This window comes from Panthera leo, chromosome D1, assembly GCF_018350215.1.
Source record: "Panthera leo isolate Ple1 chromosome D1, P.leo_Ple1_pat1.1, whole genome shotgun sequence".
Taxonomy (NCBI): domain Eukaryota; kingdom Metazoa; phylum Chordata; class Mammalia; order Carnivora; family Felidae; genus Panthera; species Panthera leo.
Genome location: NC_056688.1, coordinates 21,362,665 through 21,381,004, shown reverse-complemented (window position 1 = coordinate 21,381,004; position 18,340 = coordinate 21,362,665). Strand labels below are relative to the sequence as shown.

The 18,340-nt window shown below is 39.4% G+C and overlaps 1 protein-coding gene across 1 annotated transcript; it reads left to right on the top strand.

Moving 5' to 3' along the window:
• Window positions 1-17,183: 17,183 nt before the first annotated feature.
• On the top strand, window positions 17,184-18,140 carry LOC122199764 (olfactory receptor 143-like). Its single transcript, XM_042905095.1, has one exon. The coding sequence runs from the start codon at window positions 17,208-17,210 to the stop codon at window positions 18,138-18,140; it is 933 nt and encodes a 310-aa protein (XP_042761029.1). The 5' UTR covers window positions 17,184-17,207.
• Window positions 18,141-18,340: the final 200 nt, after the last annotated feature.

Genomic DNA, 18,340 nt, shown 5'->3' with positions numbered 1-18,340 from the left:
ATTTTATAATGTGTTTTAAAAGATATAATCTGCCTATTTATAATTTGGGTGTCCAGTTGGCTCAGTCAGTTGACCGTCTGACTCTTGGTTTCAGCTCTGGTCATGATCCCAGGGTTGCCGGATCAAACCCAACATCAGGCTCTGTGCTGATCTGGAGCCTGCTTGGGATTCTCTCTCCCTCTGTCCCTCTTCCCTGCTTGCATGCTTCTCAAAAACAAAATAAAAACAATTAAAAAAAGTATTTGTGATTGCTTGTGGAAACAATTTTGTTTACTGTATTAAAATTCTTTTCAAATAGTTGTAACATCTGAGTCATCTCCATATTGGCATCTGTTGGTTCTCTTTTCATCTTCAAGTGGTGGTGGTGGTTCTTGTCATTGATATGATGAATGGTTTTCAGTTGTGCCCCGGACATTTTGTATATTAGTTTGTGAGACTATGGATCTCATGTGGTTTTCTGTTTTAGTGGTCACCTTGCTTAGGTATAGCGTGCAGATTCAGATACTTCTGGATATTCAGATCCCTGCCGAGCCCTGAATGTCCCTCCAGTGTCATTGGGTTGCTGACTTGCATCCCCCTCATTACTGACATGTGGGATAAAAATTCAGCTCCCACTGGGGCACCTGGGTGCCTCAGTGGGTTAAGTATCTGAATCTTTATTTTGTCTCGGGTCACGATTTCACGGTTTGTGAGTTCAAGCCCCATGTTGGGCTCTGCACTGACAGGGTGGAACCTGCTTGAGGTTCTCTCTCTCCATCTCTCTCTTCCCTTGCCCTGCTCATTTTCTCTCTCTCCCTCTCCAGAAAATAAATAAATAAACCTAAAAGAAATTCAACTCCCACTTCAGTTCTTTGGCAGCACCTTAGCTAGAATGGAACAGTTACTGACAGCGCTTCATTGCTGCTGGGTGAGGAGTAGAAGTTTAGTTCCCTGATGAACCCACTGACAGCAGGAGGAAGTGGGACTGAGTATGACGACTAGCACTATCTTGTATAGTCTTGTTTCACATCACTGCTGTTGGGTGGGATGGAAACTAGTTCCCCACTTGGCCCCACTGACTCTATACCAGCAGGGAATATAGAGTGCCAATTAGTATCATTTTGTTCAACTTAATTGCTGCTGAGTAGGAAGGGAGTTCAGATTATTGCCCAGTCTTTAACACTGTGCTGGTGGGGGCATCTGAATGCCGCTTCCTATTTCCAGCCAGAGGATAGCAGTTCAGTCTCCACATGGCCCTGCTGACATCACCCCTGTGAAGGAATCAGAGTACTTCCTGTTACCCTCAAGCAGAGTGTAGAGATGTAGCTCTCTGTTTGGCCCTTCTGACATGGGTTGCTAGGCAGGTTGTCATTTAATTTTTGCCTGTTGTTGGGTGGATATTATAAAAAATGTTTTCTGTTCTACTAGACTACCTTTTTTTCCCTATTTCTTTGGTTAGAGGAAAGCTTTTTGGGTCTGTCTTTGGTATTTTGGGGTTGCAGGCTTGTTCAGTGTAACATTAGGGCAAAAAACAACCCAGGGAACTTACCAGCCATATTCCTCAATTCCCCATACTCCATGGAAGTCTGTCTTGTTTTTACCTTTCAATGTCTTCCTATGTTTGTTTGTTGTGTTATGCCCAGAGTTTTTTAGTTTAAGAGGGTAGAGTAGGGAGCAATGGTGTATTCTATCTTGGCTGGAATCAGATGTCAGTCAACTGAGATTTAAAAAAAAAATTATTCAGTTTCTTAAGTCTGAAATCTGAGAGATCATTCCAGCATCAACATATTCAAGTACTCAGAGAATCAATGGGCAGAAATTGAGCTCACACATATCAAGTCAGTGATGCTTCCGATTGCTGCTGAGGTATCTGTGATAAGTAGAGAAGTGAGTTCAAAGCTCAAGGTTTTTATTAAGATAAAACGAGTTCAATAAAGACACCATAATGAATCTTTCTGACAGCTCAATTTCTCTTTAAGCGTTGTCTTTTAAGATTCTTTTTCATGTTTACTTTTATTTTTGAGAGAGAGAGAGAGAGAGAGAGAGACAGAGCGTGAGCGGGGGTGGGGCGGAGAGAGGGGGAGACACAGAATCCGAAGCAGGCTCCAGGCTCTGAGATGTCAGCACAGAGCCCCACGCAGGGCTCAAACTCATGGACCGTGAAATCATGACCCAAGGTGAAGTCGGATGCTTAACCGACGGAGCCACCCAGGCGCCCCTGCAATCCTTCTTGGTAACATAAACAGTTGATAAATACATATTTTGTAAGTTATATGTATTATATGTTGTATTCTTATAATAAAATAAGCGAGAGAAAATAAATGTTTTCTCAAATTGTCAAAGACTCTAAAAATTTTTTCTAATATATTTAAGCCCATGTGATTCAAGGGTCAACTGTACTTATTTTATTGTTGAAATAGGTCCAGCTTTGCTCCTTCAGAGCTCCCAGGTTGGATAGTGTAAGCTTTTGCCATGACTCTGTCTTCTTTTTTATTTTTTTATTTATTTATTTTTCAATATATGAAGTTTGTTGTCAAATTGGTTTCCATACAACACCCAGTGCTCATCCCAAAAGGTGCCCTCCTCAATACCCATCACCCACCCTCCCCTCCCTCCCACCCCCCATCAACCCTCAGTTTGTTCTCAGTTTTTAACAGTCTCTTATGCTTTGGCTCTCTCCCACTCTAACCTCTTTTTTTTTTTTTCCTTCTCCTCCCCCATGGGTTTCTGTTACGTTTCTCAGGATCCACATAAGAGTGAAACCATATGGTATCTGTCTTTCTCTGTATGGCTTATTTCACTTAGCATAACATTCTCCAGTTCCATCCACGTTGCTACAAAAGGCCATATTTCATTCTTTCTCATTGCCATGTAGTATTCCATTGTGTATATAAACCACAATTTCTTTATCCATTCATCAGTTGATGGACATTTAGGCTCTTTCCATAATTTGGCTATTGTTGAGAGTGCTGCTATAAACATTGAGGTACAAGTGCCCCTATGCATCAGTACTCCTGTATCCCTTGGGTAAATTCCTAGCAGTGCTATTGCTGGGTCATAGGGTAGGTCTATTTTTAATTTTCTGAGGAACCTCCACACTGCTTTCCAGAGCGGCTGCACCAATTTGCATTCTCACCAACAGTGCAAGAGGGTTCCCGTTTCTCCACATCCTCTCCAGCATCTATAGTCTCCTGATTTGTTCATTTTGGCCACTCTGACTGGCTTGAGGTGATATCTGAGTGTGGTTTTGATTTGTATTTCCCTGATAAGGAGCGACGTTGAACATCTTTCCATGTGCCTGTTAGCCATCCGGATGTCTTTAGAGAAGTGTCTATTCATGTTTTCTGCCCATTTCTTCACTGGGTTATTTGTTTTTCGGGTGTGGAGTTTGGTGAGCTCTTTATAGATTTTGGATACTAGCCCTTTGTCCGATATGTCATTTGCAAATATCTTTTCCCATTCCGTTGGTTGCCTTTTAGTTTTGTTGGTTGTTTCCTTTGCTGTGCAGAAGCTTTTTATCTTCATAAGGTCCCAGTAATTCGTTTTTGCTTTTAATTCCCTTGCCTTTGGGGATGTGTCGAGTAAGAGATTGCTACGGCTGAGGTCAGAGAGGTCTTTTCCTGCTTTCTCCTCTAGGGTTTTGATGGTTTCCTGTCTCACATTCAGGTCCTTTATCCATTTTGAATTTATTTTTGTGAATGATGTGAGAAAGTGGTCTAGTTTCATCCTTCTGCATGTTGCTGTCCAGTTCTCCCAGCACCATTTGTTAAAGAGACTGTCTTTTTTCCATTGGATGTTCTTTCCTGCTTTGTCAAAGATTAGTTGGCCATACGTTTGTGGGTCTAGTTCTGGGGTTTCTATTCTATTCCATTGGTCTGTGTGTCTGTTTTTGTGCCAATACCATGCTGTCTCGATGATGACAGCTTTGTAGTAGAGGCTAAAGTCTGGGATTGTGATGCCTCCTGCTTTGGTCTTCTTCTTCAAAATTACTTTGGCTATTTCGGGCCTTTTGTGGTTCCATATGAATTTTAGGATTGCTTGTTCTAGTTTCGAGAAGAATGCTGGTGCAATTTTAATTGGGATTGCATTGAATGTGTAGATAGCTGTGGGTAGTATTGACATTTTGACAATATTTATTCTTCCGATCCATGAGCACGGAATGTCTTTCCATTTCTTTATATCTTCTTCAATTACCTTCATACGCTTTCTATAGTTTTCAGCATACAGATCTTTTACATCTTTGGTTAGATTTATTCCTAGGTATTTTATGCTTCTTGGTACAATTGTGAATGGGATGAGTTTCTTTATTTGTCTTTCTGTTGCTTCATTGTTAGTGTATAAGAATGCAACTGATTTCTGTACATTGATTTTGTATACTGCAACTTTGCTGAATTCATGTATCAGTTCTAGCAGACCTTTGGTGGAGTCTATCGGATTTTCCATGTATAATATCATGTCATCTGCAAAAAGCGAAAGCTTGACTTCATCTTTGCCAATTTTGATGCCTCTGATTTCCTTTTGTTGTCTGATTGCTGATGCTAGAACTTCCAACACTATGTTAAACAACAGCGGTGAGAGTGGGCATCCCTGTCGTGTTCCTGATCTCAGGGAAAAAGCTCTCAGTTTTTCCCCATTGAGGATGATGTTAGCTGTGGGCTTTTCATAAACGGCTCTTATGATCTTTAAGTATGTTCCTTCTATCCCGACTTTCTCAAGGGTTTTTATTAAAAAAGGGTGCTGGATTTTGTCAAAGGCCTTTTCTGCATCGATTGACAGGATCATATGGTTCTTATCTTTTCTTTTATTAATGTGATGTATCACGTTGATTGATTTGCGAATGTCGAACCAGCCCTGCATCCCAGGAATGAATCCCACTTGATCATGGTGAATAATTCTTTTTATATGCTGTTGAATTCTATTTGCTAGTATCTTATTGAGAATTTTTGCATCCATATTCATCAGGGATATTGGCCTGTAGTTCTCTTTTTTTATTGGGTCTCTGTCTGGTTTAGGAATCAAAGTAATATTGGCTTCATAGAACGAGTCTGGAAGTTTTCCTTCCCTATCCTTGAGAAGGATAGGTATTATCTCTGCTTTAAATGTCTGGTAGAACTCCCCTGGGAAGCCATCTGGTCCTGGACTCTTATTTGTTGGGAGATTTTTGATAACCGATTCAATTTCTTCGCTGGTTATGGGTCTGTTCAAGCTTTCTATTTCCTCCTGATTGAGTTTTGGAAGAGTGTGGGTGTTTAGGAATTTGTCCATTTCTTCCCGGTTGTCCAGTTTCTTGGCATATAATTTTTCATAGTATTCCCTGATAATTGTTTGTATCTCTGAGGGATTGGTTGTAATAATTCCATTTTCATTCATGATTTTATCTATTTGGGTCATCTGCCTTTTCTTTTTGAGAAGCCTGGCTAGAGGTTTGTCAATTTTGTTTATTTTTTCAAAAAACCAACTCTTGGTTTCGTTGATCTGCTCTACCGTTTTTTTAGATTCTATATTGTTTATTTCTGCTCTGATCTTTATTATTTCTCTTCTTCTGCTGGGTTTGGGGTGTCTTTGCTGTTCTGCTTCTATTTCCTTTAGGTGTGCTGTTAGATTTTGTATTTGGGATTTTTCTTATTTCTTGAGATAGGCCTGGATTGCAATGTATTTTCCTCTCAGGACTGCCTTTGCTGCATCCCAAAGCGTCTGGATTGTTGTATTTTCATTTTCGTTTGTTTCCATATATTTTTAAATTTCTTCTCTAATTGCCTGGTTGACCCCCTCATTCTTCAGTAGGGTGTTCTTTAACCTCCATGCTTTTGGAGGCTTTCCAGACTTCTTCCTGTGGTTGATTTCAAGCTTCATAGCATTGTGGTCTGAAAGTATGCATGGTATAATTTCAATTCTTGTAAACTTATGAAGGGCTGTTTTGTGACCCAGTATATGATCTATCTTGGAGAATGTTCCATGTGCACTCGAGAAGAAAGTACATTCTGTTGCTTTGGGATGCAGAGTTCTAAATATATCTGTCAAGTCCATCTGATCCAATGTATCATTCAGGGCCCTTGTTTCTTTATTGACCGTGTGTCTAGATGATCTATCCATTTCTGTAAGTGGGGTGTTAAAGTCCCCTGCAATTACCACATTCTTATCAATAAGGTTGCTTATGTTTATGAGTAATTGTTTTATATATCTGGGGGCTCCAGTATTCGGCGCATAGACATTTATAATTGTTAGCTCTTCCTGATGGATAGACCCTGTAATTATTATATAATGCCCTTCTTCATCTCTTGTTACAGCCTTTAATTTAAAGTCTAGTTTGTCTGATATAAGTATGGCTACTCCAGGTTTCTTTTGGCTTCCAGTAGCATGATAAATAGTTCTCTATCCCCTCACTCTCAATCTAAAGGTGTCCTCAGATCTAAAATGAGTCTCTTGTAGATAGCAAATAGATGGGTCTTGGTTTTTTATCCATTGATACCCTATGTCTTTTGGTTGGCGCATTTAATCCATTTACATTCAGTGTTATTATAGAAAGATACGGGTTTAGAGTCATTGTGATGTCTGTATGTTTTATGCTTGTAATGATGTCTCTGGTACTTTGTCCCACAGGATCCCCCTTAGGATCTCTTGTAGGGCTGGTTTAGTGGTGTCTGTCTTCTTTTTTTAAAAGTCAATTCTGTACTTTCTATATTATAAGATGCTTCAGAATCATTTTGTGATTTCCCTGGTTCATCCCTAAAATGAATCATTTCTCCAAGGTGCCCAGTTATTATCAGAGAATGTTATTAAGAAACGAAGGTCTGGGTGTTGGATGTGTTCATTTCTTTAACATAAATTTTCTTTTAATGTTTATGTATTTTTGAGAGAGGGAGACAGCACAAGCAGTGAAAGGGCAGAGAGAGAGAGGGAAATGCAGAATCTGAAGCCAGCTCCAGGCTCTAAGCTGTCAGCACAGAGCCCAACGCGGGGCTCAAACTCACAAACTGTGAGATCATGACCTGAGCCAAAGTCTGACACTTAACTGACTGAGCTACCCAGACGCCCTGGATGTGTTCATTTTTACTAGGGTATCACTGCTTCTAGGCCCTCTTAGTGGAGAGAGATAGGAAATACGTGTATGTATTCAAATGCTTGTGTATTTATCTGTCTATTATCTATCTATCTATCTATCTATCTATCTATCTACCTATCTTTTTGAATCTATGTATCTTAATATGTGTATTAAGATGTATATTATGTGGTGCTAATCTAGCACCACATAGTTCATTCTAGACTCCCCCTTTTGTATACTTACAACTTCTTTCTGTGACAGAAACACTTGACTATACATTGCAAGGGTAAAAACAAAAAAAAACCTGTACATAAACACTGTACCCTGGTTGATAAATTGGTTTCCCAAAGGCGTATGGGTTTGCAACTCTGAAACTCAAATACACATGTACTGAGATTGAATGAATAAGAAATTGTAGTGAATAGAATTTGCATTATGTTCAAATGCCTTTTCCTGACTATTTGATTGTGACTACTAAGGTACACTTTCAGAAAGAGTCATGTTGGTACATACACTGTGTTCCCCCTTGTCTTTGACTGATTATAAGACCTATTTAAATTCTGGGTGTTTCAGCCACTATTCTTAGAGAGGGAGAATGAAAGCCTTGACTCAGGTTAGCTTAAAGAGAATTCCTAGTTGAACCAGTCTCAGCTGTCATCTGGCTCCTGTCCCTGAAACATTTTCCATGAATAAAACAGATTTAGTTCTGTATCAATACCCAGATTTTTTTTTTTTTTGAGAGAGAGAGTGTGAGTGGGGAAGGGGCAGAGGGAGAGAGAAAGAGGGAGAGAGAGAGAATCTTAAGCAGGCTCCACACCTAACACAGAACCTGATGCAGGGCTCAATCCTACGATTATGAGATCATGACCTGAGCTGAAGTCAAGAGTCGAAAGCTCAACTGACGAAGCCACCCAGGTGCCTCCCAATACCCAAATCTTAAGTTACTACAGAAGGTTGAATAAACTTGAATTGTAAAATACAGAATACTACTCAGCAATGAAAGGGACAGACCGCTGATACATACAACAGCTGGGATGGACTTCAGGACATGGTACTTAGTGAAAAACACTAATCTCAGAGGTTATATGTTATATGATTTCACTTATTGTTCTCTAAAGGAATCAACTGAAGAGGTGGAGAACAGGTCAGTGGTTGCCGGAAGACAGATGCAGGTGGAAGGGGTTGGGTTTGACTGTAAAGGGGTAGAATAGCTGGTGGAACAGTCCTGTGTCCTAATTGTGGTGGCGAATCTGTACAAGGGATCAGACTGCATTGATCTCCACACACACACACACACACACACACACACACACACACACACACAGGCACACACAACACAAACTCTCAGTGCATGTAAAACTGCCAAAAGCTGAATAACATCTATAGTCCTAAATTCTACTTAAACATTATTGTTCCAAAGTCAGTTTACTGGTTTTGCTATTATACTACAGTTGTTGGAGATGTAGGTAGGAATCTGGAGTTCCAGGAAATCTCTACGTTATTTTTATAATTCCCTGTGAATCTATATTTATTTGAAAGTAAACTTTAGATATCTTCTCACAAGCATAAGGAGAAATTAATATATACTCTGGAATTCTAAAATTGTGTTTTCTTAAGATGGAAACCTATTACCAGTGATTTTTCTTATAGATTTAATTTTAATATGTGGAAAGCAAAACCATATTGAGTCAGAACAACGCAAAGTAACATTTCATAGAATAATGGGTTGTTATTCTATCAAATAACTTTCTATTTAAACAATAATCTCTGAAAACAAAAGTATCCTTTTGCTGTGTCTATAAAATATACTTAATGATTATTTTAAAATTCTCAAAATATTAAAAAAGCATAATAAATAAACTTTAGGAGATGTGTATAAATTCTGACTAGAACTGGATTACACAGAATAATTAGTGACATTTTCAGTGATGCTATTTATATGCATCCTTCTAAGGGACAGCAGAGGACCCTTTCTCCTAAAACCTAGGGAATATGTAATCCCTGTTGGGAAATTAACATTTACGGTTACAATTAGTATGTAAACTCAGACATCAGATTCTTCCCTGCAGAGTTTATCACGATGGGGAGATCTTAGGGAAGACCTACACCGTATTTCTAATGAGGTCTAAAAGAATTATAAGCCTTAAGCAAAAGCCTTGTGCTCTGTGTCATGATGGGTCAGGTGTCACCTGTGTGGTTTCCCTTCAAACTATCTTAGTAAATTTATAACTAGAAGTTTGATCTACTTCTCAGGCTGACTCCTGGAACATTCAGTCTGGGAGATCTATGCTATTGCTCTTTTGCCAGTAAAGGAAGAAGATCCTGTGACTATCTATATCTGCTCGGTGGTGACATCATAAAAGCCAGTTCTTACAGGGAAGTGGAGGTGAAACTCACGAAGAATCAACACTGAGTTATCTCAATGGAAGGAGAGTGAGTTATGCAAGTTTCCATTTTTCTCTCACTCTGTGGCTGAAAAATGGGGGAAAGTACTTATTTTGAATAGCAAGGAATTCAGAAGTATGCAGCCCTTAATCCACTGCCTGCATTATTCTTAGCACACCCTTCCTGTGTTGGCTTCATCCTCAGTCTAGTAGCAGGAGAGCTACAGCAGTTCCAAGTGGCATGTCCAGAAAATAGAAACATCAGAGGAAAAGATTTGTTTTTTTCCTAAAAATATTTTTTAGCTGAAATATGCTATTTCAGCTGAAATACACATACAATAAAGTTTAAATGTCCTAAGTATATAGCTTGCTACATTTTCACAAACTTAAATAATTTAATCAACATCCAAATTATGTTTCTCTTTTGTGCCCTTCTACAAAGAGAAGGAAGCACATCCACCTTCCTTTTACATTCTCTGTCCAGCTAGGATGGAACAAAGGAGGAGAATGTGTAGAAACACCTGATGTATGGTTAAATATAAGTCTTAGGCTACCAAGGGTCTCCTCAATAAGTGTTATCAGTTGACTTTGTAGATTCTTTTGGGAAAGATCTGGAAACCCTGTAGACTCTGAGAAACTTCCTTCTAGGAAGCAAAATATCTGAATGAGCTCTACTCTAGCAGAAGTTTCTCTTTTTTGTTAGTCATCCCTGGGGAACTGAAGTATCTGGTAAGGTAATGGAAATGTGAGTAGGAACTAGGAAGTGAAGGATCAGATGAGTGGGAGGGAGAGAAGGGGGACACCTCCCTTCTGAGGTTTAGGTGGGTTTAGTCCTCAGCTACTCCATTCTTGTATCTTCTAGTAAAGACAGGAATAGCTGTTTGTCACATACAACTCATGGAACAAAAGACGGAGTGATTTTAATGCCAATGGCTATGTGTGCAGTCCATTTGGACCCTGTGAAGCAAAGGGACTTATTCGATTTCTGCTGGTCTGAGTCTTCTCATAAATAAGAGCATGTAAGGAAGGAGAGAGCTGGGGTCTCTATTAATGGAAGTTTCTTCTGTTCTCACAGATTTCTGAAGAGAAGAATACTGGTTAGCAATGAGTCCTTAGTGACTGAATTTCTTCTTGCTGGCCTAACAGACCGTCCAGAGCTCCAGCAACCCCTCTTCTTCCTGTTTCTGGTGATCTACATTGTCACCATGGTGGGCAACGTTGGCTTGGTCACTCTTATTAGTCTAAATTCTCACCTCCATACCCCCATGTACTACTTCCTCTTCAACCTGTCCTTCATTGATGTCTGTTACTCTTCCGCTGTCACCCCCAAGATGCTGATGAACTTTGTGTCAAGGGAGAATATGATCTCCTATGTTGGCTGCATGACTCAGCTGTTTTTCTTTCTCTTTTTTGTCATCTCGGAATGCTATACGTTGACCTCAATGGCCTACGATCGCTACGTGGCCATCTGTAATCCGTTGCTGTATAAGGTATTCTTAATCTGAACAAATATGATAAGCTTCATAAGTCACAGAAAGTTGAATTTACAGTTATCTCTCTTAAACACAGAAGTGCCAAAAACTAAAGAAACATTCTTATTCTTCTCCATATTATTGCTGGTATAGGCAGGAGGATTCAATGAAATGTGTTCATTACAAACTGTGTATATGGCCTAAAGTATAATCAAGTCCTCTGATATTTTCATTTTGTTCTATTTTCTTACCAACTTTTCCTTGTACCATTCTGTTCTTTCTTGTTCCCATTGAAAATGGCAAAATGCATTCTGTACACCACAGCTTTTGAGAGCTTCAAACAGTCTAGTTCATTTAAATTGAAGTGAATACATATATTGCCAAATATAGCATTAATATATATGATTAAAGGAATAATACTATGTATCTCAGGATCCAAATATGGGGGATGATTGGTGTATGACTAGTCTGTTACTTATCACTTAAAGGAAAATATTGCATATTGGGAGAAACATGTTAAACACTTTTACTTATTTAATGAAATTTATCATGAAGAAAGGGTATATATTAATGATAATAAACTTTATTTCTAGCAACATTTTGTGACCTTTCTTAAACCTGTCTCATAGTCCATTTGGGCTATTATAATAAAATTCCACAGACTTAGTGGCTTACAAACAACAGAAATTTATTTCTAACAGCTCTGGAGGCTGTAAGTTCAAGATCAGGGTGCCAGCACAAATGGGTGAGAGCAGTTTTTTAGGTCACACACCTCTCATTACATCCTTACATGGTGGCAGGAACTAGTGATTTCTATGGAGATTGATTGATTGATTGATTTAAAGTTTATTTATTTATTTTGAGAGAGAGAGAAAAGAGTGGGAGAGGGACAGAGAGAGGGAGAGAGAGAATCCCAGGGAAGCTCTGCACTGTCAGCACAGAGCCCAGTTTGGGGCTCGACTCATGAACCATGAGATCATGACCTGAGCTGAAATTAGGAGTTGGATGCTTAACCAGCTAAGCCACCCAGGCACCCCTCTATGGAGCTTCTTTAAAAGGTATAAATCATACTTATGAGAATTCCATTGTCATGAACTAAGCACCTCCCAAAGGCCCCACGTTCTAATATCATGTTTGGGGGTTAGGATTTCAACATTTGACCACAGCACTTTGTCTCACCAATAAGAAAATAAATATTTACAGTAGATGCTGTTTCCTTCAATTTTTCTATCTCTCCATGTTTTCTCATTAGTATATTAGAATTTCAGATACATAGGGAGGGCAAGAAATGCTTGTTGAATTGGATTGTCTTGTTTGAATAACAACAATAATAAATTTATTGCTAAGACAATAATTAATAAAATATAATAAAATAACAATAATAGATAAATAAGAAAGAACACTGGGATATATTTTGTTTTGGGGAGTGGACTGTGGCAGTCATAGAGAGCTCCTCTTCAAGAGAACCAGCTGTGTGGAGAATTGTTGACTAATAGTCTATAGCTGATACTCCTTTGGATTCACCATCATGTTCAGGCAGAGTCCACGCTCACTCTGAGATGTCCCCAGCCGATGGCTGAGCATGATGGGTCAGACAGGAGCTGGCCAATATCTGCGTAACATGGCATCTTCTGATAGGCAGTCTTTGCTTAGGGACTTCCTGTCATCCTAACAGAGAATTTTTAGAACTGCACTGTAGGCTGACATTTTCCTACCCTGTCCTTCCTTCTCTTCCTTCTTTCTTAGGTGTCGAGGTTTCAACCCAGTCTGAAAGCCTTTATCATTGATTCCTTCTCCTTCCCACTTTATCCTTCTCAGGCATTTACCACAATAAATGTCTTGTAGGTCTAACTATTCCTTGGCATCTGCTTCTTGGGGAACTTTAGATGACACAGAAGATTTACACTAACTGATTTTACCACTTAGATTTAGGCTCTGGTAATGAGGACAGATTGGTTTTGTTATAAAGATGGATAAATAAGTCATGGTACAGCATAGAAGATTCAGAGAGAAATCCTTACTTATACAGTCAGTTGATTTTTGACCAAGCAGCAAAGTAAATCCATAGGGATAGGAAAATCTTTTAAGCAAATTGATGCTGGAAATACTATTCATGAGAAAACAATTAAATGACCTCTACCTCACACCATATACAACAATTAATTTTAAATATATCAAACCACACATATAAAGCTTAAAAATAAATCTTCTGGAGGAAAATATAGAAAAGTATGCTGGTGTAGGCACAGATTTCTTAGACATACTCTAGAAAGTACTACATTCAAAAGAAAAAAAAAAAACAAAGACAAAATAAACTTCATTAAAATTAGAACATCTGGGGGCGCCTGGGTGGCTCAGTCGGTTGAGTGTCCGACTTCGGCTCAGGTCGTGATCTCCTGGTCTGTGAGTTCGAGCCCCGCATCAGGCTTTGTGCTGACAGCTCGGAGCCTGGAGCCTGCTTCGGATTCTGTGTCCCCCTCCCTCTCTCTGCCCCTCCACCACTCATGCTCTGTCTCTCTCTGTCTCAGAAATAAACATTAAAAAAATTAAAAAAAAATTAGAACATCTGTTTATCAGAAAACTATTCTTAGGCAAGCCACAGACTTGGCAAATGTTTGCAATACATATACCTGACAAAGGTATTGTAACCATAATATGTAACAAGTTAAAAATTAAGAGATACCTCAATAATAAAAAGGCCATTTCATAAATGGGCAAATGATTTGAAAGATACATCCCAAAGAAAGGCATGCAAATGGCCAATAAGCACATGGAAATGTGCTTAACTTTCCATACCTCCTTAGATGCACAGTCAGTAGCTGGACAACACTCCCTTGGCAACTGTATTGCCCAAGCTTCAGTGCATGGGCTGTGTGTATCCTGAGCAGCTTAAGCACTTGTCGGGTTTCCATTCATCCAGGCACCGATCCCATAGAGCTGCTCCTCTGAGATTCCAGAATCTGGTTATTCTTCCTTTTCTATGTGTTCCACCAGTTGTGAAAATGGTTATTTTCTATAGTTTAATTGTCTTTATACTTTTTTGTAGTTTAATATTTTCTGTAGTTTAACAGTCTTTATATTTTTCAATTTTTTTCTCTTTCCCCCTGGCAATATCTGTATAAACCAATTCTTTGTTTTAAATATACTCTATAGGAAGTACATATCATGCCATTTGTTTTTTCCTGACTGGACCTTGTCTGATATGGGTAACTCATTTTATGTGATTTTGATGGATTGATTTGCTCACGTTAGAAGACATTGTCTTGTCCAATCAGCACATGCTGAATCTCAATGGCAGTGATTAGTCAGAAATAGGCATTTGACTTGTCTTTTCTGCCATAACTATTAAAAAAACATTTTTCTTTTCTCCCTAGAGTTACTGAGCTGGTAAGATTAAATCTAGGGATTTTGATGGTTCTCTTTTCACTACATGGGGAGAACCCATCTGGGATTAAAACTGAGTAGAATTAAACAGAACAAAAAGTGGGAAGAGAGACATACCCATGAAGGACTTGGTCCTGTACAGCCACACAAGAAGCCATGTGCGTTCTCAATTCACCAATTTCACACACTTCTGTGTTACAGGCTGGCTTATCGAGATAAATTTGACTTGAATTTCTGTCACTTAATTTGAAGGAGTCTTTATGTACGCTTTAGAAAATTGTGTATATCACCTATACCACACAATTATGTAGTGGTAAAATAAATCAATTTTGGATTCATAGCCATTTAAATATGAATCTTTCTCTGGCAGTTGCTGTTTTGACCTTGCAACAGCAATTAATCCCTCCTGCCTGATTTAGGGGGTGGGTGTAAGGTGACATGAGGGAAGGTGGATAAAGAATCTAGCACTGTGACTGGCTAACAATAACTAATAGCGCTACAAATCTCAGTTTCCTTGGTTATCTCTTTAATATACTGAGAAATCATAGGGTCAAGGCCTATACCTCATTCTGTTCATGTTCACTCTGTCTTGTAGTCTAAATGCTCAAAAAATTGTTCATTAAATGAAATGAGCCAGTAAAATCTCTAAAATAAAGAGAAAGTCTATTTATGGAGTTTTAGCCCTCATGTACCATCTACTTTGGGTGGAATATAACTGATCAAGACCTGGAACATTAAACTCCAGGCTCCAGGTTCCTGTGGACTTAGTGTGATCCTAGAAGTGCAGTGGAGGACTCGGGTTAAAGACGGAAGACAACGTAAGCAACTTGTCTCTGTTTCTTCCTGAAATTCACTGATGTGACAGAATGGATTAAAATGGCAGTAACTCCGATAATTTATGATTATAGCCATATGTCGGTAGGAATTAGGAATAGAGAGCAAGAAGAGAATGTGCACGAATGTGCAGTGATGAAAGGGGGTAGAAAAGTTCCAAATTCTTATCTTCTGTAGGAGTCCAGGTTAGAAAACTGTTAGAGTAATCTGAATTTGAGATAATGAGAGCATGCAGAAACTGTGTAAGAGGGAAGACCAAACCTTTCAAGGAGTTGGATTCTCTGGGACTTGGAGACTGGATGAAGATGGCAAGTGAGAGGAAATTGCTTCAGTTTAGTTTGTAGACTAGTTGCCTTGGATGATGGTGAAAATGATGATCTGGAGGAGGAGCAATGGAAATCGTAAGAAAATGCTAACTTCAGTTTTGGGAACTTTGTGCTTGTGGCACATAAGTGGACATAAGATAGAGCTTTCTGAGAGGTACTTAAAGAAGAAGTGCATATATATGTAGATATAGATCTACATGTGGATCCACATTTCTCAAAATGAGTGATTTTGCCCCCCGCCCCAGGGACCTGTGCCAATGTCTGGAGAACACTTTGCTGGTCACAACTGGTGCTGGGGATACTACTGGCATCTAATGGGTAGAGGCCAGGGATGCTTTCAACTTACGATATGCAGGATGGTCTCATGATAAAGAATTATCTTGTTCAAAATGTTAATGGTGCCAAGGTTGAAAAACCTTGATATAATTAATGTGGATTGGGAACAGGGGAGGGGTACCAACACTTATCAGGCCCCTTTTATGTGTCAGGCGTGTTTCTGATACTTTATATGATTTAACCCATTTAATCCTCACAGAAATCCTTATGAGATTGCTCTACTAAACTCATTTATAGATATACATAGGTATAAGTAAATATAAAAGTATACATACACGGGACGGAGAAGTTATCACTGCCTTCAGTCTCATAATTAAGGACTTTAAAGCCCAGACTTAAACTCAGTCTCACTTGAGGGCCCACTCCCACTCTCTCAACCACTTTGCTAGAATATCCCTTTACAGGAGTGAGATCCACAAACATGGACAGGGCTAAAGCTATGATTTAATGTTTTGCTTATGCGATCCCAGAGGCTTTAGGAAAATGCTAGAAATGGCAAGTGACCATGCCCAGATTTTCCTCTTAGAACTGTGCAAAGACTCCAGGGGATGATGAAGGAGATGAGGAACTTCCTTCCTCTGAATTGAGGGTTAAGAATGTCTATTGTGAAATTATAAACTGAGCAGAACATGGAGTCTTAAGGGATCCAACATTAGGTCTATGACACAGGATATAAACATAGGCTCAATAATGTCTATCCTCAGTGGACTCATTTAACTTGGAAGGAAATAATGAGGGAGAGAATAAATCTTCTGTGATTCTAATCAATTTCCCCAGAACTACAGGTCATGCAATAGATTTCCATTTGAGTCAATTGTTTTGGAGCTCAAATAAGGTTGTTTTCCTTCTTGCAAGTGAAGAGGACTTCTGGACAAATTCTCAAATAGAGAGCATGGCCTGTTCTCCAGAATGCCTCTTTTAGCCTGTCAAAGACCTAGGGTGTACTGATGGGTATTGCCTTTTTCCTTGTCAGAAACGTTGACCCCTCAGGACTGTAGAGTAGAAGTGGCCGTAAGGTCCAGCAGCAGTGAAGCCTCTAGGAAAGCGAAGGTGAGGGTTGAATTACATTTGTCTGGATAATTTTCTTTCAGACTCCAGACTGCACAAGTCAAGGGTTGTGGGGAACAACACCAATTTATTAATTTATTGCTCTTGTCAGCCTTAATCCTGAATGGAAACTGGGGAGAAGGGAGGAAATGATGTGCAGAGACATTGGGGGTCTACCAGCATTCTTTCTGCACAAATAGCATGTGTAGAATTAGAGGAGAAAATGAGGAGTCATTCAGAATAATCATAGGAAGTCTTTCTCCTTGGATTCCTTGCATGTGTCTTTAGATAACCTTGAGCCTGTAACCCAGCAGATGCATCTCTACCTCTGGAGACAAGAGTGAGGGTCTATTGTTAATGTCGGCTTCTACCTCTGTTCCTGCAGATCATACCTGTGAAGCGAATGGCTGTGGAAAATGTCTCCTCTGTGACTGAATTTATCCTTATGGGATTAACAGACCAACCTGAACTCCAACTACCTCTGTTTTTTCTGTTTTTGGTGAACTATGTGGTCACTGTGGTGGGCAATTTGAGCTTAATTAATTTAATTTGCCTGAATTCACACCTTCACACCCCCATGTACTTTTTCCTCTTCAATCTGTCCCTGATTGATCTCTGTTATTCATTTGTCTCTACCCCAAAAATGCTGATGAGCTTTATTTCAGACAAGAACATCATCTCCTTAATGGGATGCATGACTCAGTTATTTTTCTTCTGCTTTTTTGTCAACTCTGAGTGCTATGTGTTGACAGCCATGGCCTATGATCGCTACGTGGCCATCTGTAAACCTCTGTTATACACCATTACCATGTCCCCTCAAGTCTGTTCTCTGCTGATGTCTGGTTCATATGTGATGGGTTTTGCTGGTGCCATGGTCCACACAGGGTGCATGATCAGGTTGATCTTTTGTGACTCCAGTGCCATTGACCATTACATGTGTGATATTTTTCCCCTCCTCCAGCTCTCCTGCAGCAGTACCTATGCCAGTGAGCTGGTTATCTCTGTTATTGTGGGCTCAGTTGTCATTGCATCTAGCCTCATTATCTTTATTTCTTATTTTTTGATTCTTTTCAATATCCTTCACATCTCATCAGCTCAGGGTTGGCCCAAAGCCTTCAGCACCTGTGGCTCCCACATAGTAACTGTTGGCCTGTTCTATGGATTTGGGTTGCTCACTCATGTCAAGCCATCATCTTCTGGGTCTGTGAGCCAAGGGAAATTTTTCTCCGTGTTTTACACCAATGTGGTACCCATGCTCAACCCTTTCATTTATAGCCTCAGGAATAAAGATATCAAACTTGCTCTGAAGAAAACCCTGAAGAGAATTACAAACTGAGTAGAAACATCTATATCTCCTTTCCTATGTCTTTTTGTCTGCTCTCTGGTCTTCTTCATCCTCTTCTTATTTTTTTCCTTCCTGTTACCTTTATAAAGTCTTCTGGGCAGGATTTCTACCTTAGTTTCCTTTTTTTCCCCTCTTGTCACTTAATGTAACCATTTGGGCCTATTCCTGGACTTGAGGGTCATCCTCAGTTC

Coding starts and splice junctions, on each gene's coding strand:
- LOC122199764 (XM_042905095.1), top strand. CDS start 17,208: ATGGCTGTGGAAAATGTCTCCTCTGTGACTGAATTTATCCTTATGGGA.